This window comes from Rhinoraja longicauda, chromosome 23 (genome assembly GCF_053455715.1).
Source record: "Rhinoraja longicauda isolate Sanriku21f chromosome 23, sRhiLon1.1, whole genome shotgun sequence".
Taxonomy (NCBI): Eukaryota; Metazoa; Chordata; class Chondrichthyes; order Rajiformes; family Arhynchobatidae; genus Rhinoraja; species Rhinoraja longicauda.
Window position 1 is genome coordinate 5,587,122 of NC_135975.1, and position 25,580 is coordinate 5,612,701.

Sequence of the window (25,580 nt, forward strand, 5' to 3'; positions counted from 1 at the left end):
CCACACGAGGGACAATTTACAGAAGCCAATTAAGAAACCTGCACATTTGGAATGTGGGAGGAAACCAGAGCACCTGGAGAAAACCCACACGGTCACCAGAAGAACGTACAAACTCCATATGGAGAGCCCCCGTAATCAGAATTGAGCCCGTGTCTCTGGAGCTGTCAGGTAGCAACTCTTCCGCTGCGCCACCCTGCCGCACCAAGCAAGGAACTGCAGGTGCTGGTTTGGGAAAATACACAAAGTGGTCATGCGGCCATCAGGGATCGGAGTAGAATTAGGCCATTCGGCCCATCAAGTCTACTCCGCCATTCAATCATGGCTGATCTATCTCTCCCACCGAACCGCATTCTCCTGCCTTCTCCCCATAACCTCTGACACCCGTACTAATCAAGAAGAGCTAAAGTAACTCAGGGAGTCAGGCAGCATCTCGACCGCTGGACCACTGTGCCACCAACTGTATTTAGCTAAACGCTAAACTCGTCATTGACAGCTTTGACTGATGCCTAGGTTGGCCACAGGAGGCGCCACAGGACACAAAGATGGCCGGGCGAGGAGAGGAGAGGGACGTTGATTCACTGTACATGACAGTACAGAGAGCGTGCATATACTGCACTGAATAAAGAAGTTCCTCCTCCTCACCTCCTTTTGAAAAGAGCGCCCTTTAATTCTGAGGCCGTGACCTCTGGTCCAAGACTCTCCCACCAGTGGAAACATCCTCTCCACACCCACTCTTATAGAGCCTCAGCTTTACAGGAAGCAGGGTGGGAAGAAGTGTAGTCTAGACAGCTATGGGAGCCAGAGGGTTTACAATAGATGTTTAGAGGACGTAGGGTGGGAAGAAGTGTAGTCTAGATAGCTATGGGAGCCAGAGGGTTTACAATAGATGTTTACAGGAAGCAGGGTGATTGGACTTTGCTGGCTTTACCATGCACTAGACGTAATTCCCTTATCATGTATCTGTACACTGTAAATGGCTCGATTGTAATCACGTATTGTCTTTCCGCTGGCTGGTCAGCACGCAACAAAAGCTTTTCGTTGTACCTCGCTCGGTACACGTGACAATAAACTAAACTGAACTGGACAGGACTGAACTGATACATAAATATAATCAAGTCCAACTCAAGTACAGTAGATAGAGCAAAGGGGAAGACACAGAATGCCAAATATAGTTCTCAGTGTTGAAGCGCGCCAGTTCCAGAGACAGAGTCTACTGTCCATAATGAGAGAGTGGTGAATGGGGGAAGTCCGCTCGCTTATGGGAACACCGTTCAGAAGCCTGGTTACAGAGGGGAAGCTGTTCCTGAATCTGGTGGTGCATGGTTTCATGCTTCTGCCGGACAGGACCAGGGAGAGGAAGGGATTACCGGGATTGAACAAGTCTTTTACAATGTCGGCAGCTATTCAGACTAAGCATGATGTGTGGATGGAGTCAGTTGTGGGGAGGCTGGTCTGTGTGATGGACTGGAAATGAACCTACAAACCTGTCCGCCTTTGGAGTGTGGGAGGACACGGCAGCACCTGGAGAAAACCCACTTGGTCATAGGGAGAATGTACGAACTCCATCGTAGGCAGCATTCGTAGTCAGATCGCACACCACACAGGGCTGTGTTTTGAGCCCCATGCTCTACTCCCTATTCACACACGACTGTGTTCCCGCATTCGACACCAACACCATTGTCAAGTTTGCAGACGACACAACGGTGATCAGGCTTATCAACAACGGTGATGAAACAAAATACAGAGCAGAGGTGCAGAACCTGGTGGACTGGTGTTCTGATAACAACCTGTCCCTAAACACCTCTAAGACCAAGGAGCTGATCATCAACTTCCGTAGGTCACACAACGGGGAATATCAATGGGGTCAGTGTGGAGAGAGTGTCCAGCTTCAAGTTTCTGGGCACTCACATTTCGGAGGACCTCACATGGTCCACTAACACTGCTGCGCTGGTCAAGAAGGCACAGCAATGACTGTTCTACCTAAGATACTGAAAAGGTCTGGTCTACCCCAACAGCTGCTGACGACCTTCTACCGCTGCACCATAGAGAGCATCCTAACACATGGCATCCCTGTGTGGTATCTCAGCTGCACGGAGGCAGAGAGGAAAGCTCTTCAGCGGGTAGTCCATAGAGCTCAGAGGACCATCGGAACACAGCTGCCAGCCTTGGAGGGCATCTACAACACACGATGCCTCAGAAAAGCCACCAGCATCCACAAAGACTCTTCACACCTCTGCAACAGTCTGTTTGAACTTCTACCATCAAGCAGACGCTACAAGGCCTTCTACGCCCGCACCTCCAGACTCAGGAACAGCTTCATTCCCAGGGCCATAGCTGCTATGAACCGGTCCTGCTGAGCCGGATGGTCACATCGCACAGTGAACCGGCACAGATCTACTTGCACTTTATTCTGTTTTAAAACTGTTCTAATTTGTTTCATTGAGTTGTTTAAATTAATACTAACTAGCTAATTACTTTATTGCATCGTATGGGAGGCGCATTGCCAATCTCGTTGTACCTCTGTACAATGACAATAAAGATATATTGTATTGTATTGTATTGAACCCGGGTCTCTGGAGCTGCAAGGCAGCAACTCTACCGTTGCACTAATGCTCCCCCCCCCCCACCCCCCCTCCCTACTTTCAATCTGAAGAAGGGTCCCGACGCAAAACGTCACCGATCTATTTTGTCCAGAGATTCTGCCTGACCCGCTAAAATACTCCAGCACTTTGCGTCTATCTTTGGTATAAACCAGCATCTGCAGTTCCTTTTTACTCCAATCAGGTGAGTCCTTTGAGAAATTGGAAAGGGTAGGAAGTAAATTTAGAGGCCAGAAAGAGGTCATGAAATATAATTGGCAGTAAAATATTATGAGGAATCCTGTTATCAGCTATCCAAGGAGGTTGGGCAAACTTGGATTCTGCATATCTCCAAAGACTCTTACAAATTTGTACAGTTGTACCGTAGAATCCATACCATTAGGTTGCAACACTGCTTTGTTTGGGAACAGCTCTGGTCAAGATTGCAAGACACTGCAGAGAGTTGTGGATGTTGCCCAGTCCATCACACAGACCAGACTCCCCGCCATTGTCTGAAGAAGGGTCTCGACCCGAGATGTCACCCATTCCTTCCCTCCAGAGATGCTGCCTGTCCCGCTGAGTTACTCCAGCACTCTGTGAAACGTCACCCATTCCTTCCCTCCAGAGATGCTGCCTGTCCCGCTGAGTTACTCCAGCATTTTGCTCCTACCCCCACCATTGACATCTTCATTTTACGCTACCTTAGGAAAGCAGTCAACATGGTCAAAGATCTTCCTCACCCTGGCCATTTCCTCTTCTCCCAGCTCTCATCGGGCAGAAGATACAGTAGCTTGGAAGCGGGCACCACCAGACTCAGGAACAGCTTCTTCCCCCTGTTGGCAGGCTTCTGAATGGTCTTTCCATAAGATAGGCAACTGTTCACCACTGTGTATTGTGGATATAGGCTCTTGTATCTGGAACTGTTAGGCTACAATGCTGAGAACTATATGCTGCACTCTACATCTTTCCCTTTGCTCTACCTGTGTAGGAAGGAACTGCAGATGCTGGTTTAAACCGAAGAAGGACTGTCGGGGTCCCTGGACAGAGTCGGGAGAGGAGGTATAGGGACAGGCGTTGCATCTTCTGCGGTTGCAGGGGAGTGTACCTGGGGAGGGAGTGGTTTGGGTGGGAAGGGACGAGTTGACCAGGGAGATGCGGAGGGAACGGTCTCTGCGGAAAGCGGAAAGGGATGGAGATGGGAAGACGTGACAAGTGGTGGGATCCCGTTGGAGGATTATGTGCTGTAAGCGACGGCTGATGGGGTGGAAGGTAAGGACTTGAATGGTGGTGCTGGCTCGAAGGGCCGAATGGCATACTCCTGCACCTATTGCCTATTGCCTATTGACCCCCCTTCCCCTAGTTGCAACAGGGACCCTTTCTGCCCCTCGTCCCTGGGGATCCCGACAGTGCTTCCAGGTGAGGCAGAGATTCACTTGCACCTCCTCCAACCTCATCTACTGTATCCATTGTTCAAGATGTTGACTCGTACATTGGTGAGAACAAACGTAAACTGGGCGATCTTTTCGCTGAACACCTTCGCTCAGTCCACCTGGACATACCTGATCTCCTGGTTGCTAAACACTTCACATCTCCTACCATTCCCACACAGACCTTTCTGTCCTCGTTCTTCTCCATTGTCAATGAGGCTAAACGCAAATTGGAGGAACAGCATCTCATATTTCGCTTGGGCAGCTTACAGCTTTCACCATCTATATCTCTCATTTCCCTTATCCCTAACTAGTCTGAAGAAGGGTCTCGACTCAAAACATCACACATTCCTACTAGGAAAAACAACTTTACATGACCTCTACTTACTCCTCATCAAAGTCTATTTATCAAAGCCAGCACTTTGATCCTGTTTCCTCCTTATTATATCCTGCTTTCCTGCAACATTTAACAGTCACAATAGGAAGCTCTCAGATCTTTTCACGGAACACTTAAGCAGCAATTGGAGATTTCCACAAAAAAAATAGTTCCAATCCTTTCTTAGGATTAGTTAGATTCTTGTCATTCACCAGCTCTAAACACGATTAACGATCTAAAAAATCGCCAGTTCACAGAATATGGAGACGTATATTTGCAAAGATATCCGCATCTGGATTTTTAGGAAAGTTTTAAACTCGGTGTGGACTTTAGGCTTGAGAGATACAGAGTGGAAACAGGCCCTTCGGCCCACTGAGTCCGTGCCGCTCAACGATCACCCGTACACTAGTTCTCTCCTTGCACACCAGGGACAATTTACAGAAGCCAATTAACATACAAACCTGTACGTCTTTGGAATGTGGGAGGAAACCGGAGCACCCGGAGGAAACCCACATGGCCATAACGTCATAAGTGATCGGAGAAGAATTTTAGGCCATTCTTGCCCATCAAGTCTACTCCAGCATTCAATCATTTTGCTTTGTGGGCAACAAAATGGCTCTCTGTATCCAGCGCAGATGCATTCAAGCTGGTGCACAGGTCTGAGCTTCACAGGAAAAAAGAGTTTCCAAGCAAGTTTGTCAACTGATGTAGGTTTGACAAGACAATGAGTTAGACGATTTCAAGCAAAAACACTGAACGGCCTTTTTATTTCTGACTGAGTGCACATTTCGTCTTCTATATTGTCGTTCCATGGCACGCATCCAAACCGTCAATAAAGGAAATCACAATGGTATCCTCCAAGTGGCATGCCTTTGAAGACCCTGCAAACAATAATTGAAAAGGTATCATTACAAATAATACGTGTGACAGTAGAAACTTAATCTCATTCAGTTTTACTTTCACTTCTTTGAGTCGAATGTAAACTGGTGGGTGAGGCTGAAGTATTGGCCCCTAGTTACAGAGTGTCTATCCGTCAAAGGGGCCGAATTAGGCCATTCGGCCCATCAAGTATACTCCGCCATTCAATCATGGCCGATCGATCTTTCCCTCACAACCCAACTCTCCTGCCTTCTCCCCGTAACCTCTGACACCCGCACTAATCAAGAATCTATCTATCCAGGCCTTAGAAATATCCATTGACTTGGCCTCCACAGCCGTCTGTGGCAATGAATTCCACAGATTCACCACCTTCTGACTAAAGAAATCCCTCCTCATCTCCTTTCTGAAGATCCTTCTTTTTATTCTGAGGCTGTGACTTTCTGATCCGAGACTCTCCCACTGCTGGAACCATCCTTTCCACATCCACTATTTGGTACATTTCAATGAGGTCCCCCCCCCCTCATCCTGCGAAACTCCAGCGAGTACAGGCCCAGTTGCATCAAACGCTCATCATATGTTAACCCACTCATTCCTGGGATCACACTGATAAACATCCTCTGGACCCTCTCCAGAGCCAGCACATCCAATGCAGCCAAGGCAGCGGTCAGAGTTTTGAGCGTACAGGCAACGGTGGAGAAGCTGTACAGAGGGTTTAACACAGCCAGATCACGAGCACTGCCTGTACAATGCACTGTCTGAGAGGGGTGGTGGAAGTAGATAGTCTCACAGCATTCACGAAGTATCGAGATGAGCATTTGAATGTGCAAGTTATGTGCACTAAGTGCTGGCAAATAAGGTGAACACACATGCATGTGTGACGGTCGGCATAGACACAGTGGGCCGAAGGGCCTGTTTCTTTGCAGTGTAACCCTCTGGTTCTCTGTCAATACACTTTATTTGTGGCTAAAACACTTTAGAACTTTACAATAGACGATAGGTGCAGGAGTTTAGGCCAATCGGCCCTGTGCCACCACCTCCATTCACTGTGATCATGGCTGATCATCCACAATCAGTACCCCGTTTTACAATGTGAAAGACATCACAAAGTGAACTTACCATATTCTATGGTCATGATATGCTGATGCTTCAACTTATACTTATGGAAACTCTTCTTCATGAGGAGTTCTCTGCTGATTTTAACACCCCATATCTCTGGATCTCCATTTTAAGAATAGGTTATTGAGCACGACAGCTCAGTTGATCTTCATTTTGCAAATCGTCTCCCCCCCACCCCACCACTGGAACACCAAATCACTTTGAACCCCAGCAGGGAAGGGATTTTTTTTGGAATTGCCACCCTTCCTTTGGCCACTAGAGGGTGGGCCATGAACTAAGAAGGAGACATGAAGAACTGCAGACGCTGGCAAAACGCAAAAAGACGCAAAGTACTGGAGTAACTCAGCGGGCCAGGCAGCGTCTCTGGAGAACATGGATGGGTGACGTTTCAAGTCGGGAGGGACCCTTCTTCAGACTGCAGACTCGAGAAGGGTCCCGACCTGAAAGGTCACCTATGCATGTTCTCTAGAGATGCTGCCTGACCTATTAAACTAGGATGGTCTCACATGTTGATCTCCAAGCAAAGAAAAGTACAACAGACGGGCAAAGATTTTGACAGTCTTTCTTTATTCCCCGTATATTCCATTTTGAAACGATATTCCTCAGCTTTGTAGCCTTCCACGCATTCAATTCATATCTCATCTGCCTTCTTAACTTTCTTAACAGAGGTTTTTTCTGGATCTTTATATTTCTCTCATTTTCTTTACTTCTCTTCTATTCTTGTTCGTCATTTCTTTTTTTTTACCTTCTGCCTTCATTTTCCTCTGATCCTCTTTTGTGCACAGTTCTCCGGATTCACCAAATGATGCTGTACCACACAAAATGGTTGCCTTGCCTGTCCATTGAGGGGGGGGGGGGGGGGGGGGGAAGGTAGACTGGGTCAATTTAGGAATACACTCCATTTAATTTGTGCTACACTCAGAAACATCGATTAAGAATGCCAGAAGCCTACTTTGTAAAGAGTAAGGAGGTTGTTCAAGGGTGCTTGGGCTTCCTTGCACTGACTAAATGCATTGCAAAATAATACCAAAGTTTACCATAAACATCTGCAGTTGCTTGTGTCTTCTCTTGGAACGGTATTCTTTGTGTGTGCACGTACGTTGTAAATATGAAGATAAAACAAACTGGAGATGCATTTAAAAGACATTTGGACAGGTACATGGATACGAAAGGTTTAGTGGGACCCTGACTCTGTTGTGACTAGGCCGGAGATGCTGCCTGTCCCACTGAGTTACTCCAGCTTTTTGTGTCTATTTAAGGTTCCAGAGGGATATGGGCCAAACGCGGGCAGGTGGGACTAGTGTGGTTGGGACATCTTGGTTGGGACATGGGCAAAAGTTGGACCGAAGGGCCTGCTTCCAGGTTGTATGATCCTAGATTGGACTCTAGAACAAATAAAAACAACGCTGGAAAAACTCAGCAGGTCAATCGAAGGCAAAAGAGGTGAGTCCTTGTTTCGGGTTGAGACTCAACGTCAAGACTGGGAGAGAAGAGGAAAGATTGCCAGGACACGTCAGTATAAGAGGAGTGGGGAGAATAGAGGCTGTGAAATAGGTGGGGAGGGGATGGTGGTCAGATGGACCAGGTTGGGAGGGAGGGATCGGTGGGACGAAGGTTGGTAGGTGATAGGTGAGGAAGCAAAAGGCCTAAGATGACGCCTGGATCAGGACCCTACATCTTGACTAAGAAGGGAGACGAAAGATTGCTGGTGGAAGTAGACCCACTGAGTGCTTCTAGTGTTCTGTTGTTTTGTTAATGTTGCAAAATAAAACGCTTCAGCAGCTCGTCACCCACAAGGACGACTTGCTCTTACAAACGGGAATTCCAGCACCAACGGTCCATGTAGACAAATATGGACTGTTTGCTCAAGCAATATAAGTAATGGAATTATGGTATCATGATAACACAATGTAAATGGAATGAAGTGGCTTGGACTAAAAACGCTCATATCAATGCACTGTATTATACACTCTTTATTAATAAGGTGGTGCAGCTTGTAGACCTCACAGTGCCAGAGACCTAGGTTGGAACCTGACCTCGGGGTGCTATCTGTGCGTTGATTTTGCACGTTCTCCCTATGACTGCATGGGTTTCCTCAGTGTGCTCAGTTTTCTCCCACATCCCAAAGACGCGCGGGTTTGTAGGTTAATTTGCCTCTGTAAGTTGCCCCTGGTGTGTAAGGAATGGATAGGAATGTGGGATAACATTGAACTAGTGCGTACGGGTGATCGATGGTCAGCATGGACTGGGTGGTCCAAAGGGCCAGTTTCTATGCTGTATTTTTCAATCAATCCAAAGCATGTCTTTGGGATAAAGGCTTCCATTGCGAATAGTCCTTCAAACCCCTTTGGACTTGTCTTTCTCATCACCAAAACCCAAGTTGCTGGAGGAACCGAACGGGTCAGCCAGCATCTCTGGAGAAAATAGGTGAAGTCCAGGGAGGTGTGAGAAGCAACTGCAGATGCTGGTTTACAGACAAAAGGCTGGAGTAACTCAGTGGGTCAGGCAGCATCTCTGGAGAAAATAGGTGAAGTTTCGGGTCGAGATCCTTTCGGGTCTGAGAGTCAGGGGAGAGGGGAAGCGAGAGATATGGGAAGGTACAGAACACAAAGCAGAGCCGGCATCACTGACTCAGGAAAGGTGGAGCCCACAATGGTCCATTGTTGGCTGGGGATGAGGTGACCACTCTAGGGAAGGTATGGACAGGAGATGAGTCGGGTCGGGACCCTTCTTCATACAGAAGGATGTGTCTTTTTGACAGGGATCGTCATGAATTGTCCTCCCCCTAGACTGTATATTCTCTCATTGCACTTGGTCCTTTATGAGGTCTCTCACACATCTTTTCCAGCATCCATTAAGAGACTGTACAAGCCACAAACTAATTATTTTTATTATTTACAATGCCCATGACAACAAAATAACATATTCACAGTCACTTAAAAACAACATTCAAAGCTAGTTGCTTAGATACAATCTTACAATCATTTACAATCAAAATGAACATTGCTTAGTTTTATACAATTGCAGTCAAACAAATCATTTCTAATACAAATGCTGTAAGTCTGAAACTATAGCTCTATAGATAATTAACACTTATTTTTGCACTTTAATAAAAAAATATTTGTGTACAGAGATACAAGTGTTTCACATGTCCCAGTGTACAGTAAATTATTAATTTGATATATATATATATAATATGGTACAAACTGCCGTGATTTTTATACATAATACATATATAATGTTTACATGAAGTGGCACATAATTTACATATTGACAAATATACATAATGTAGGACACACATAAAACTGTGTGACACTATAAAGAACACACCTGCAGTTATGAATGAATGGCTTATCATAAACATGCAAATCATATTTTGACCCTCAGAACAAAGTTCTCTCTTGTCTAATTCCTCGCAAAATACATGCAGGTTCAGGTAATGGCGTCTCCATTTGCAATATCACTGAGAGGAGGGATATTGCTTTTAGAGAACTCATCAATAGACAATAGACAATAGGTGCAGGAGGAGGCCATTCGGCCCTTCGAGCCGGCACCGCCATTCAATGTGATCATGGCTGATCATTCTCAATCAGTACCCCGTTCCTGCCTTCTCCCCATACCCCCTGACTCCGCTATCCTTAAGAGCTCTATCTAGCTCTCTCTTGAATGAGAGATTACAATCGTTAGTTCGTAGTTACATCGTTTTGTAACTACAGGTCTCCTCTGCCTGTATCCCACACTGCTGGGTAAGATGTAGGCAGCACTGTGGTTGATTAGTAAAGCTCCCTTTGATCTACCTCAATTTTAATCCACACTGTGCCTTGGGTAAGATTGTTGGGTCTATCTGCCTACCTTCCACCATGTGGGTTCCTTCCACCAGCTCAGACTGATCTCAGGTGGCAGAAAGCACAAGGCTGCACAAGGTCACCCAAGCCTTACCGTTCAAAATAGGACGTGCATGCAGTTATGACTAGCCCATACATATCCACCATGTTTCGTATAAACAGGGTAGACGGCATATGGTGGGCAATTTGCAGACGTGAATACTAGTCAACATTTCTAAGCTTCTTCTGATATCCTAATTAATGTCAAACTGGTCCGAGTGGATACTCCAGTGATGAGTCAGGACATGTGCAAGACAGTCGCCTTGCCTGAAGTTATGCATTCACATCTCTTGACACCGCTCCTTATCAAAGGCTCCCACGAGAGGGCTTGTAAATTTGTGTCTCTGTCGGGTAGTTCGAAAGACCAGGGGTTCAAACCTGTAACAGGACAACGTGAGCGTTAAACATGGGGCGGTGACGGAACACACAGAAATCCACAATGTGGTAAATAAATAAAAGAGTCAATTATTTCAAGCTTGTAAAAGATTAATCACCTCCAGTCCTTTTGGATCCAGGAAATTCTGAGCTCGGAAAATCATCCACTTTATTGTTAAAAGAAAGCTTTAGCTCAATAATGCAGTGACATTGAAGAATCACATAATATATATCCATGAAATGAAGAAGTCAGTAGGAAGGCCAATGCTTGTTGATAATTCCTCGGTGCCTTCTGCACCGGCCATTTCACTGGCTAATTTAAGTTATATAATAATAATTGCATCATAATAATAATAATAATAATTGTATAATCACAGTTACACCACATACTGTATGACTCTCACATAGACCACATTTCTTCACAGGAGGTAATTGAACTAAACAGGACCGGTCTGGTGGTTTCATGCCTACCATTTATTTATTTTAAATAACTGAGGTTAGGTTTGTAAATTGTTATGGTGCGATTCGAGCTCATATCATTAGAACTTAGCCCACATTACATTCTTGGCGGCACGGCGGTAGTTTAGTTTAAGTATACAGCGTGGGAACAAGCCCTGCGGCCCACCGAGTCCACGCCAACCACCGATCACTCGTACACACAGTTCTATCCTTGACACCCGGGACAATTTACCCGCACGTCTTCGGAATGTGGGTGGAAACCGGAGCACCCGGGGAAAAGCCACGCAGGTCACCGGGGGAACGTGCAAACTCCGTACACACAGCACCCGTAGTCGGGATCGAACCCGGGTCACTGGCGCTGTGAGGCAGCAACTCTACCGCCGTGCCACCGTGCCCTTGGGAATAGGTGAGCTCATCAAGGAGGTCTTTGCTTTTGCTCAAAGCCTCCACGGAAAAGTGTAACAAGCTCATTGACTTCAAACGACGGTTAAGATTACGCAGAGGACACTGACAAACCAACAGCATTTTCACAGATTCCAAGTGCCCTGTGTACACATGTTATTAGAATCTATAACGTACATTCTCTAAAGGGCCTGTCCCACGTAGGCGATTTTAAGGTGACTGCCGGCGACTAGGCTGTCGCCGAATGTTTGCCGGGGTGTCGCGGGCGGGCACGATCGTGAGGAGTCTTCAATGAATCGTAGCGCCAGAGACCCCGGTTCGATCCTGACTACGGGCGCTGTCTGTACGGAGTTTGTACGTTCTCCCTGTGACCTGCGTGGGTTTTCTCCAAGATCTTCGGTTTCTTCCCACACTCCAAAGACGCGCAGGTTTGTAGGTTAATTGGTTTAGATAAAATTGTAAATTGTCCCTAGTGTGTGTGTGTGTAGGATAGTGTTAACGTGCGGGAAACACTGGTCGGTGCGGACTCGGTGGGCCGAAGGGCCTGTTTCCGCGCTGTATCTCTAAACTAAACTAAACTAGTCCAATAATTTAATTATTGTGCTACTGTTTCCATAAATATTATAAAATAGTGATGCCCTCTTTAAAATATTTTCTGTAATAATTACTGATCTCTGAAAAACAACCAAAATAAATACTTTACATTTGAATAATGGTTGGTTTCTGTAATATATTAAGAGCCTGTCCCAGTTACACGATTTTTAAGGCGACTGCCGGCGACTGTCAAAGTCGTAGCAGATCGCTGAAATTTTCTTTGACCCTCCGACAATGACCACGACAATGCCGAGTCAAGTCGATACAAGTTACTTTTTTTGTGAAACTAGCACCCGGCTAAGAGATTACACCGTCTTCGGAAACATCGCGAAATGCCCACGCTTACCTGACCGTCAAACAGTCGCCTCCAATCTACCCGTCAAATGTCCTGACGGTAAATAAATTGGTTAAACAAAACTATCTTCTCTATCTTCAAATGTATTACGTGCTTCTAAATGCATCTGCGACAACCTAGCAAACCTGGGGACAGCGTGCGACAGACAGCGCCCGCAATAAGCTACGATACCTGGCGACAAGCCAGCTGTCGCCGAGAAATACAGAATACAGAGCTTTATTGTCATTCGATACCGAGATACTGAACGCAATTACATTTCCAGAACGCAACAGAACACAACAAAAAAGAAAAGAACACAAGACACACGACCCCAACACAAACATCCATCACAGTGACTCCAAACAGTGGAGGCCAATTCTCTGAATGCATTCAAGAGAGAGCTAGATAGAGCTCTTAAGGATACTGGAGTCAGGGGGTATGGGGAGAAGGCAGGAACGGGGTACTGATTGAGAATGATCAGCCATGATCACATTGAATGTCGGTGCTGGCTCGAAGGGCCGAATGGCCTCCTCCTGCACCTATTGTCTATTGTCAAACACCCCCTCACTGTGATGGAAGGCAGCAAAACTTCCACTCTCATCCCCACGCCCACGGACAGACAGATTTCTATCTGGAAAGTTTTGTCCGCGATGCGCCGAGATCCGCTACGATTCATTGAAGACTCCTCACGATCGTGCCCGCCCGCGACACCCCGGCAAACATTCGGCGACAGCCTAGTCGCCGGCAGTCACCTTAAAATCGCCTACGTGGGACAGGCCCTTTAGAGAATGTACGTTATAGATTCTAATAACATGTGTACACAGGGCACTTGGAATCTGTGAAAATGCTGTTGGTTTGTCAGTGTCCTCTGCGTAATCTTAACCGTCGTTTGAAGTCAATGAGCTTGTTACACTTTTCCGTGGAGGCTTTGAGCAAAAGCAAAGACCTCCTTGATTGAGCTCACCTATTCCCAAGGGCACGGTGGCACGGTGGCACGGCGGTAGAGTTGCTGCCTCACAGCGCCAGTGACCCGGGTTCGATCCCGAATACGGGTGCTGTGTGTACGGAGTTTGCACGTTCCCCCGGTGACCTGCGTGGCTTTTCCCCGGGTGCTCCGGTTTCCACCCACATTCCGAAGACGTGCGGGTAAATTGTCCCGGGTGTCAAGGATAGAACTGTGTGTACGAGTGATCGGTGGTTGGCGTGGACTCGGTGGGCCGCAGGGCTTGTTCCCACGCTGTATACTTAAACTAAACTAAACTGATCCAAATCAACCACATCCCTGGACTGTAGGGATGAACTGCAATGTGCCAAAGAGTGTGCTTTGAAATATTTTAAATCTACAGAGTTTGAAATGAAGCACTGCCAGATGTGATTTAATGGCATCATTTAAATGCCTCTATAAAATGCATAAAAACTGTTATGTGTCTTATAGACAATAGACAATAGACAATAGGTGCAGGAGGAGGCCATTCGGCCCTTCGAGCCAGCACCGCCATTCAATGTGATCATGGCTGATCATTCTCAATCAGTACCCCATTCCTGCCTTCTCCCCATACCCCCTGACTCCGCTATCATTAAGAGCTCTATCTAGCTCTCTCTTGAATGCATTCAGAGAATTGGCCTCCACTGCCTTCTGAATTCCACAGATTCACAACTCTCTGACTGAAAAAGTTTTCCCTCATCATCTCAGTTCTAAAAAACTGTCTTGAACTGTTTTCATCCCTCAAGGAATAGGCTATTTGAATTTTACAAATAATAACAAGGGATCATTGTGGGCCCCACCTTTCCATGCTCTGATTTGTCCTGTACCTTTTCACACCTCTAGTTTCCCTCTCCCCGGCTCTCAGTCTGAAAGAGGGTCTCGACCTGAAACATCACCTATATTCCTTTTCTCCAGAGATGCTGCCTGTCCTGCTGAGTTACTCCAGCTGTTTTGTGTCTATCTTTATATCTTGCAGTTTCATGAAGGAGTTTTTATTAGGGTCTGTAAATCCCCTTACCCTTTATTTCACAAATCCTAGGTTTTTCTTTTTTATTGTTCAGACAGTTGCTATCGCAAGAAATTTTCCTGTTTGTAAATGGCTCTTTGTACATAGAAACGTAGAAACAGAGAAGGGTCTCGACCCGAAACGTCACCCATTCCTTCTCTCCTGAGATGCTGCCTGACCTGCTGAGTTACTCCAGCATTTTGTGAATAAATACCTTCGATTTGTACCAGCATCTGCAGTTATTTTCTTACACTAGAAACAGAGAAAATAGGTGCAGGAGTAGGCCAATCTGATCGTGGCTGACCATCCAAAATCAGTACCCCGTTCCTGCTTTTTCCCCATATCCCTTGATTCCGTTAGCCCTAAGAGCTACATCTAACTCTCTCTTGAAATGTACAGCTGAAGTCAACTACTCTTCCTGGAATCTGACATTTATGGTACAGACGTTGTTCTGGTGTGATAGAGTTATAACGTGATATACGCTTCCAAGCTTGTCCTGCAGGTAGTGGCGTATCCAGAATTTTATTTAAGACACCGAGTGCTTTTTTGTCTCAGGCAATTAATTTCCTAATCTCCGGCTCCATCAGTGTAAAAATAACCCTTGCCTTTATCCAATGAAATCTTTGTTCAAATATTTGTTCTGTTAAGGGACGTGCTTCCTTCCCTCTTCTACGCTGTCCGTAGGCCTCTCTGTATTGTGTAAAATGAAATTAAATCCTCTCTCTGCGTCTACTGTTCCAAAAGTGAAACAAGCCCGTGCCAGTAAACCTTCCATCAGCGAAAAAGTCTCCAGATTTTTTTCTTTACGAGATTCGTTGGGGTGGTAGAGTTGCAGCCTTACAGCGCCAGAGACCCGGGTTCGATCCTGACTACGGGCGCTGTCCGTACCGAGTTTGTATATTCTTCCCGTGACCTGCGTGGGTTTTCTCTGGGCGCGCCGGTTTCCTCCCACACTCCAAACACGTATAGGTTTGTAGATTAACTGGCTTTGGTAAAAAGTGTAAATTATCCCTAGTTTGTGTAGGATAGTGTTAGTGTACGGGGGATCGCTGGTCGGCGTGGACTTGGTGGCCCCGAGGGGCTGTATCTGCACTGTATCTTTCAACTAAACTAATTCAAAATTAACTTATTTTCTGTCCTCTCTCCTAGTGCATCAAATTCTTCCAGCATGATTGCCGTATATTCCTCAATTGCATCAGTAATCATAAACGTTTTGTTGCGAGATATTCCTTGCGGTGAAAGGGGAGTAGGAGAGGTGGTGGGGGAGAGAATGAAGGGGTGGGGTGGAGGGGGTGGGGGAGGTGGGTGGGAGGAATAGGCTGAGATAATCTCTTGCTCACCCAAGCCTCGGATATCGAAACATATTAAAGTCGCGAGCGTCGTCATAACAGCATGCAAGTTAAACCGTGCACATATTCGATGCCAGGAAAAGTACTTCAGGACGTACAACATTGCACAGCCCAGCGCAGGAACAGGCCCTTCGGCCCACGATGTCCGTACAAACCCAAAGCAAAGACCAACTGGTAGACGCCTGTACCTAATCCATACCCCCCCATTCCCTGCATACCCACGCGCCTGTTCAAAAGCCTCTTCAAAGCCACAATCATATCTGTCCCCCTGACTAAAAATCCGCCTTGCACATCACCTTTCAAACGATGTCCCCTCTCACCTTAAAGCGATGCTCTCTATTCTCTTTTGTTTCCGTCCTGGTACAAACGCTAACATTAATACCTCCTACTTTGTACTACACTAATGATGAAAATCTTTTTGTTTCGCCTGTTGTGACATTACTTGTTTTAGCTGTGGATTTCAGACTCGGCAGGTCAGTTGCCTTGGTGATCTTACTCCAATCCTTTCTCTTGGTCAAGTGGGAAGGTGGCTCCTTCTTTGTGGTGGTCAGAACTCTGGAATGTAATAAGACAGAGTGTGAGACTTCTAGTACACCTTCCAGCAGCTTTCCCCTTCACCACATCTTGCTGCTTGGAACTCAAAGGCTGCTAAACCGTGAACTACAATACAATACAATATATCTTTATTGTCATTGTACCCGGGGGTACAACGAGATTGGGAATGCGCCTCCCATACGATGCAATAATTTAAGTAATTTAGACAACAGCAACCCAACGAAACAATTGTAACAGTTTTAGACAGGGTAAAGTGCAAGCGATCTATGCGTTGTGACCATCCGGCTCAACAGGACCGGTTCATAGCAGCTATGGCCCTGGGGATGAAGCTGTTCCTGAGTCTGGAGGTGCGGGCGTAGAAGGCCTTGTATCGTCTACTCGATGGTAGAAGTTCGAACAGACTATTATTGCAGGGGTGTGAAGAGTCTTTGTGGATGCTGGTGGCTTTTCTGAGATCAGTTGCCTTGCAATTCTTCAAAATGAGTACTTATCGAAAAGAATGTAGAAACGCCGTGGCACGGTGGCGCAGCGGTAGAGTTGCTACCTTACAGCGCCAGAGACCCGGGTTCGATCCTGACCACTGGTGCTGCCTGTACGGAGTTTGCACGCTCGTGGGCTTTCCCCGCGATCTCCCACACTCCAAAGACGTGCAAGGTTTGTAGGTTAATTGGCTTGGTCTGATTGTAAATTGTCCCTGGTGTGTGTAGGAGAGTGTTAATGTGCGGGGATCGCTGGTTTGCTTGGACTCGGTGGGCCGAAGGGCCTGTTTCTATGCTGTATCTCTAGACTAAATAACAAAATAAACCAAACATCCTTTTAATCTTAATTCACGGACTTTTGCATCTAATAAATATGCTAAAATAATAGAATAATAATACAATAATACAATGTAATTTCAAATTCACGCTCTCACATTTACAGATTACCTGATTGCCTAATTCTACATAATTCTACCCTCCATTCATTTAATAAGTGTTGATTGTTTTGGATTTAACCCATTATCTATTCTCTTGTTTTTTTGTTTTTTAAAATTTTATTTCAGTTTTAACAGAACTCATACATGTTACATTTCATAGTAAGCAATAATAACTACATTATAAATTCGATTATACATGTATTGTTCTGTATTATATCCCCTCCCACACCCCCCCCCCCCCTTCCCCCCACCCCCCAGTTAAAAATAAGGAAAAAGAAAAAGAAAAAGAAAGAGAGAAAGAAAGAAACCTGGAGTCCAGAAGGAGACACTTCCGGGTAATTTCTTATTAAATTCTTATTAAAGGTATCAAAACAATCCTGAATTTAAATATTTCCAATTCTTAATCCTAGCTTTAAAATGAATGGGTTCCACACCTTCAAGAAGAAGTCATATCAATTTCTCAGATTATACGTTGCTTTTACCATTATGTACTTATTTGATCGCAGTGGCATGTATAATTGAATACGTATCAGGGATCAAGCCAGAGGTGATTTAGGGTGACAATCTGAAGAAGGGTCTCGACCCGAAACGTCACCCATTCCTTCTCTCATGAGATGCTGCCTGACCCGCTGAGTTACTCCAGCTTATTGTGATACCTTCGATTTGTACCAGCATCTGCAGTTATTTTCCTAAACACTGTACCTCAGTGCACATGACAATGATAAACTAAAGTAAAATCATTGTGTAAACAAGCTCCTGTTAAATAAAACCGAGGATTGGTGCACTAACCTTTCCTGAGAAGTTGCATACTCTTCTTGCTTTGTGATCGTTGAAGATTGCTGTTTGGCCTCTTTGAGTGGAGGTAAGACGAGATGCTTCCTCAGAGGATATTTTAGCTGTGGAGATCAAGGTAGTTTCACTTCGGTCTTTAGAGAGCTGCTCAGGCGTTTTGTTAAATAGTTTGCAATCTCACCCGGAACTGCATGAGCACTTAACCGAAAACCAAAGTAGACACGGTGTGTATTTTCACCCGTTCAATTGCCGTGAAGGGTTTACCGTGAAATTTAAAATGAGAAAATCACGAGCGGAATAGATCAGGTAGACAGACGCACGAGGTCTTTTGCCCAGAGTTGGGGAATCGAGAACCAGAGGACATAGGTTTAAGATGAAGGGGGAAAGGTTTAGTGGGAATCTGAGGGGCAACTTTCTTTTACACAAGGGTGGTGGGTGTATGGAACGAGCTGCCAGAGGAGGTAGTTGAGGCAGGGACTATCGCAACACTTAAGAAACAGACATACAGCTACAAGGATAGGATATGTTTAGAGGAACATGGGCCAAACACAGGCAGGTGGGACTAGTGTAGATGGGGCATGTTGTTCGGCGTGGGCAAGGTGAGCCCGAAGGGCCTGTTTCCACACTGTATGGTTCTATGACTATGAGGAAATCAGCACTGTAATAAAATTAGCAAAGGATTGAAAATAAACCCTAATTGTGGGACGATACGCATTTAAGTGAGAAAAAGGGGATTAAGAGGATTTCTACAACTAAAAGACAATATTATTAAATCGTTAGCAGGGTCATAAAAAAGGGAAAAAACACTAGACACAATTAGATGCCAAGTGTGTGAACAAGAGATATCGAAGGCCCTTCCTTCCTGCTGCCGTCAGACTGTACAATCAGCACTGCTCCAAGCAGGCCAGTAAATAAAGAGAATTAACGCTTTAAATTTTTTTTAATGAATGCTTATTTATTTTTGCTGTCCACTTTGCTGCTGTAACCCTGCAACTTTCCCCGTTGTGGGAGGAATAAAGTACTTATTATTATTATTATCATTATTATTATTATCATTATGTACTTATTTGATCGCAGTGGCATGTATAATTGAATACGTATCAGGGATCAAGCCAGTGGTGATTTAGGGTGACAATCTTCTCTACCTGCACATAATTCACATCCTTCAACTCCCTGCATATCTATGTGTGCCTCACCTTCTCTGTCTTTCTTTCGTACGTCAACTACAACAGTCAAAAGTGGCAATTGGCGCTTCAGAGTGCCGTAGTTGACGCTTTGCTGCAAATGTTGCCAGTTCTGTAGAACTACCCAGGGTGGACGATGAAGACGTAGGGCAGCTCCCACCCCACCCCACCCCACCCCCACCTCACCTTAAAGCTCCACTTTATGGGAATTTCCAGCCCGTAAAAAAGGTTCTGACTATCTACACCTGTCTATGCCTCCATTCATTTGATATATTTCTGCCAGGTCTCCCCCCAATCTCCGGCATTCCAGAGAACACAATCCACGTCAGTCCAACTTAACACCCCCTAATCTAGGCAGCATTCTGGAAAATATCCCATGTTCACATTCCAAATCCGCCACATCCTTCCTGTAATGGAGTGACTGGAACTGCACGTAATATTATAACTAACTAGACCAAGTGGACCCGTTGGGCCCAAACCTCTCCTGCATTGGTGCAGCACCCTCTCCTCCCCCCTCCGCCACCCCCCCCCCCTCCCCTCCTCCCCCCCTTCCCTCCCAAGCCCCCTCCCCTCCTCCCCCTCCCTCCACCCCTCCCCCTTCCTCCCCTCCCCCTCCCCTACCCCTTCCCCTCCCCCTCCCCCCCACTCCATCCCCTCAACCCCACCTTATCCTCCCCCTCTCTCTGCCCCCTCCCCCACTCCCTCCCAAGCCTCCTCCTCCTCCCTCCACCCCTTCTCCACCTCTCCTCCCCCTCCCCTCCCACCCTTCCCCTCCCCCCCCACTCCATCCCCTCAACCCCCCTTTATCCTCCCTCCTCCCCCTCCCTCCCTCTCCCCCCTCCCCCCCTCCCTCCCTCTCCCCTCCCTAGGAGATAGATTTAAACTTTAAAATGTGAATAACTTTAAAAACATAACCGATTTCAATGAAATGTCTTCCATTCGCACCAAAGGGACGCCGGTGAGTAAGGTGGGCCTAAAATTGTTGCACTATCGTGTACCGTTTTGGCTGTAGTTCAGGAACAAACAAACAAACAAACGAGAGTTTTAGTATATAGATGGGGCAGCTCAGAGGCGCAGTGGTAGAGTTGCTGCCTTACAGTGCCAGAGACCCAGGTTCCATCCTGACCACGGGTGCTGTTTGGACGTAGTTTGTACGTTCTCCCTGTGACCGCGTGGGTTTTCTCCGGGTGCTCCGGATTCCTCCCGCACTCCAAGGACGTTCAGCTTTGTAGGTTAATTGGCTTGTGTAAATGGTGTAGGACGGAACTAATGTATGGGGTGATCGCCGGCCGGTGGGCCGAAGGACCTGTTTCCTCACTGTATCTCTAAACTAAACTAAAACGAATCATCACCAGCTCAAGACACCCTGGTCAGAGGAAACAACATACATGCATCTACTTCTCAAGCTATGTCAGAAGAAGTTTCCATTCAAAATAAATTAATTGGAGCAAAGTTTGGGGTGTGTTAAGCTGCTCCACTGTACCTGACAGTGGTGCGGGCAAATTAATATAAACATTTCTCTTTCCTGCATCTCCAAACGAAACAAAATGAATTTTTAAGCTTGTCCGTATTTACCTTCGATGGATTCTTGGCCAGGAAGCGCATTGGACTGTCCTTGCCACTCATGTCATTGAGGTCCGGCAAAGGGTTTTTGGCAATAATGACAGAGGCTCTGCTCTTGTTGATTGTGGAAGCCCTGTTCATGAGGCCCAAGCTGTTACGCGCATGATTGGCACATTTCTGAAAGCGGGCGTGGTGGAGCTTCTGAAAATCTTGTTCCTGCCGTGTCAAGGAAGGGAAGGCGTCATGTATTCATAGGGATTTGCTGGACTAATAAACCCATAAGCTGCCCGTAACCCATTCGGAAAGCAGGAACACAGTAGGCCCTTCCAACCCCTCCAGCATGTTCTATCATTCTCTTGGTTTGTTGCTTTAGACTTTACAGGCTTTAGAGATACAGCGTGGAAACAGGCCTTTCAGCCCATTGGGACCGCAACGGCCAGCGATGACCCCTACGCTAGTACTATCTAGTCTGAAGAAGGGTCTTGACCAAAAACGTATCACCCATTCCTTCTCTCCAGAGATGCTGCCTGTCCTGCTGTGACTCCAGTCGTTTGTGTCTATCTTCGGTTTTAATCAGCATCTGCAGTTTATTCCTGCACAGCACTATCCTACAAACTGGAAGCACCTGTTTCCGCACTGTATCTTTAATCTAAACTAAACTAAAGTAATTGTTGGACTCGTGACAGGTTTTGTGCTGCTGTACTTGTTCTATTGAAAAAGATTGTCAATGGTCCAAATATTTTGGTCTAATGGAACCATGTTGAAACATTTTTAATGTGATCGATAAAGAAAAAGCTTGTTGCGTGTCAACACAATTCGATTAGAATCATTAGCAAATGCGTTTGCATTTAATCAAGGAGTACAACAGCACAAAAATAGGCCTAGTGCCACCCTTTGTAGATTTTGGCTTCCATCCCATCTACCCTTCAATAGATAAGATGGATAGATTCTTGATCAGTACGGGTGTCAGAGGTTATGGGGAGAAGGGATATACAACAAGTTCTGGGTGTCCTAGTGCATCAGTCACTGAAAGGAAGCATGCAGGTACAGCAGGCAGTGAAGAAAGCCAATGGAATGTTGGCCTTCATAACAAGAGGAGTTGAGTATAGGAGCAAAGAGGTCCTTCTGCAGTTGTACAGGGCCCTAGTGAGACCGCATCTGGAGTACTGTGTGCAGTTTTGGTCTCCAAATTTGAGGAAGGATATTCTTGCTGTTGAGGGCGTGCAGCGTAGGTTTACTAGGTTAATTCCCGGAATGGCGGGACTGTCGTATGTTGAAAGACTGGAGCGACTAGGCTTGTATACACTGGAATTTAGAAGGATGAGAGGGGATCTTATCGAAACGTATGATTATTAAGGGGTTGGACACGTTAGAGGCAGGAAACATGTTCCCAATGTTGGGGGAGTCCAGAACCAGGGGCCACAGTTTAAGAATAAGGGGTAGGCCATTTAGAACGGAGATGAGGAAAAACTTTTTCAGTCAGAGAGTTGTGAATCTGTGGAATTCTCTGCCTCAGAAAGCAGTGGAGGCCAATTTTCTGAATGCATTCAAGAGAGAGCTAGACAGAGCTCTTAAGGATAGCGGAGTCAGGGGGTATGGGGAGAAGGCAGGAACGGGGTACTGATTGAGAATGATCAGCCATGATCGCATTGAATGGCGGTGCTGGCTCGAAGGGCCGAATGGCCTATTCCTGCACCGATTGTCTATTGCCTATTGTCTAAGGCAGGAGAATGGGGTTAGGAGGGAGAGATAGATCAGCCACGATTGAATGGCAGAGTAGACTTGATGGGCCGAATGGCCTCATTCTACTCCTATCGCTTATGACCTTATGACCTCATGATACCTTTCTGTGTCTAAGCAATTCAAGGATTCGTCCAGATGTTCAACTATTGTGGAAGTATCTGCCTCCATTAGCTCGGCATTAAGGAGATTCCTAAAGCCTCCTCCTACCAACCCAACCACCTGCCAGCAGTAATAATAAGTTCATAAATGATGGGAAGCAGAATGAGGCCATTCAGCCCATCAAGTCTACTGCGCCATTCAATCATGGCTGGTCCATCTTTCCCACATAACCCCATTCTCCTGGCTTCTCCCCATAACCCCTGACACCCGTGCTAATCGAGAATCTTTCTACCTCCGCCCGAAAGATATAACTCAAGAGGGAAACAGTCCATGCAAAAGATTTTACTTACTAACCCAATCATCACTTAAGCAATTGTGATGGAGATGTGAGTCTTGCTTCATCCGAATGTTTCTGGCGTAGATACTGAAAACAGACTAGTAAATACAATAAATGTGTAAACATTAGTGAGGATCTTCTGCAAATTACTGTTTAATAGATTACATTATTACACAGATCGTATCGAGGTGTACAAAATCACGAGAGGAATAGACCGCGTAGACGCACAGAGTCTCTTGCCCAGAGTAGGGGAATCGAGGTCCAGAGGACATGGGTTTAAGGGAAGGGGGAAAAGATTTAATAGGGATCTGAGGGGAACTTTTTCACGCAAAGGGTGGTAGGTGTATGGAACGAGCTGCCAGAGGAGGTAGTTGAGGCAGGTACTATGGCAATGTTTAAGAAAGATTTAGACAGGTACATGGATAGGACAGGTTTAGGGGATATGGACCAAACGCAGGCAGGTGGGACTAGTGTAGCTGGGACATGTTGGCCGATGTGTGCAAGTTGGACGTTGATAATTTTACAAACCCTGTGTTGATTTATGTATGGATCGTGCTTGAAAAGTTTGATTTTGAACCATTAAAATCGGCGGCACAGTGACGCAGCTGGTGGAACTGCTACCTCACAGCACAGGAGACCCAGGTTCGATCCTAACCTCGGGTGCTATTTGTGTGGAGTTTGCATCTTCTCCCTGTGACCACGTGGGTTTCCTCTGGGTGCTCCCGCTTCTTCCCACATCCCAAAGACATGTGGGTTTGGAGTTCAATTGACCCTCTGCAAGTGTGGAGGGAGAGGATGAGAAAATGGGATGACATGGGAATGGATGTTTGATGGTCAGGGTGCACTCGATGGGCCGAAAGACCTGTTTCCTTGCAGTAAACCTAACTAAACTAAAAAATGAATATAGTTTAGTTTAGTTTAGTTTAGAAATACAGTGCGGAACCGGGCCCATCGGCCCACCGAGTCCACGCTGACCAGCCATCACCCCGCACACTAACACTGTCCTACACACAAGGGACAGCTTACAATCGTAACTGAAGCCAATTAACCTGCAAACCTGCACGTCTTTGGAGTATGGGTAGAAACCGGAGCACCCGGGAAAAACCCACGCGGTCACGGGGAGAACGTACAAACTCCGTACAGGCAGCACCTGTAGTCGGGATCGAACCTGGGTCTCTAGCGCTGGCAAGGCAGCAACTCTATTGATGCGCCACCGTGCCGGTCCGGTCATCTCAACTCTAAGTAATCACCAGGACTGTAGCTTTGGCCGCAAGGAAATAAAGGGTGGGTAATAATTCTACCTGCCCAGCTATACAAAGCCACATACAAAGCACCGTCCGGCGGGGCCTGCAATAGGCCGCGTGATTTTCCACCGCCTGGCGGGGACTTCAATGTCGGGAGACCCGGGACCGTCCCCGACGTGGCAATTTCAACTGCCTGACCGCGGGAGAAGACGGAAGGGAAGAGAGAAGACATTCTGGCCTTCCATCACAGTGAGGAGGTGACTGGAGGAGACTCACTGTGATGGATGCTTTTTGTTTTATGTTGGTTTTTGTGATTGTGGGTTTTATTGCTTTCTTTTTTATTGCCGCTGTTGGACTGTGGGTAACCATGTTTTTGGATTACAAGAAAGGTTATTCTATTCTATTCTATTGAATGAACATTGTAGAGAGAAAGAGGGGAATGTCATTATTTAAAGTTAAATTGAGGACATTTATAAAATTGTCCAATTTTTCTTTTGTCGACGTATCTAATAAGCCAGTTCAAGCTGGTGATATATCAGTGCCTGTACTTACACAGGCTGCTGCATTTAAACTGTGGTGAACTCCTGCACATTGTTTGAAACTCCAACCCATTTTGCAATAACTTGGAAGGCGCTTTAATGTTATCACAGAAGCAATAACAAGAATTCTTGGAACAAAATCAGTTCATTCAAGAACAGCTGAAAGTAGTCATTAATTTAGCATTTGAACTTGATTTGTTGAAATATGATGATGGTACCATGAATTATTTCACTGTAAAACATATTATTAACATCCTGTGAAGTGTTTTGCCAAAGGCAGTATTATTTATTCCGATGTTGGGCAACACTCGATGAAGCTTTTTCTTTTCACATAAACAGTTTGAATAATACCAGTCTTCCAATTGCCAATTACTGATGGAAATAGTTTAGTCATAGAGCATGGAAACAGTCCAACTTGCCCACACTGGCCAACATGTCTCATCTGCACTAGTCCCACCTACCTGCATTTGGCCCATATCTCTCTCAACCTCTCCTATCCATATACCTGTATAAATCTGTATTCTAAAACTCTCGTTTGTTTGTTTGTTTGTTTGTTCCTGAACTACAGCCAAAGCAGTACATGATAGCGCGACAATTTTAGGCCCACCTTACTCACCGTCGTCCCTTTGGTGCTAATGGAAGATGTTTCATTGAAATCGGTGTTATATTTTTAAAGTTATTCACATTTTAAAGTTTAAATCTATTTCCTCGGGAGGGAGGGAGAGGGAGGGAGGGGGTGGAGGGAGGGGGGAGGGAGGGACGGGGGAGGAGGGAGGATAGGAGGGGTTGAGGGGGATAGAGTGGGGGGGAGGAAGGGGGGAGCGGAAGTGAGGAGGGGGAGGG

The 25,580-nt window shown here is 46.0% G+C and overlaps 1 protein-coding gene across 1 annotated transcript in view; it reads right to left on the reverse strand.

The window, feature by feature from the left end:
* Window positions 1-5,177: 5,177 nt before the first annotated feature.
* Window positions 5,178-25,580, reverse strand: part of LOC144604753 (uncharacterized) — a 45,650-nt gene continuing 25,247 nt past the window's right edge. The window contains exons 4-8 of the mRNA XM_078419383.1: window positions 22,972-23,052; window positions 20,788-20,991; window positions 18,026-18,132; window positions 16,208-16,320; window positions 5,178-5,263 (exon numbers count right to left, since the gene is read on the reverse strand). Coding sequence (XP_078275509.1) covers window positions 5,178-5,263; window positions 16,208-16,320; window positions 18,026-18,132; window positions 20,788-20,991; window positions 22,972-23,052 — 591 coding nt within the window. The remainder of the gene's footprint in view (window positions 5,264-16,207; window positions 16,321-18,025; window positions 18,133-20,787; window positions 20,992-22,971; window positions 23,053-25,580) is intronic.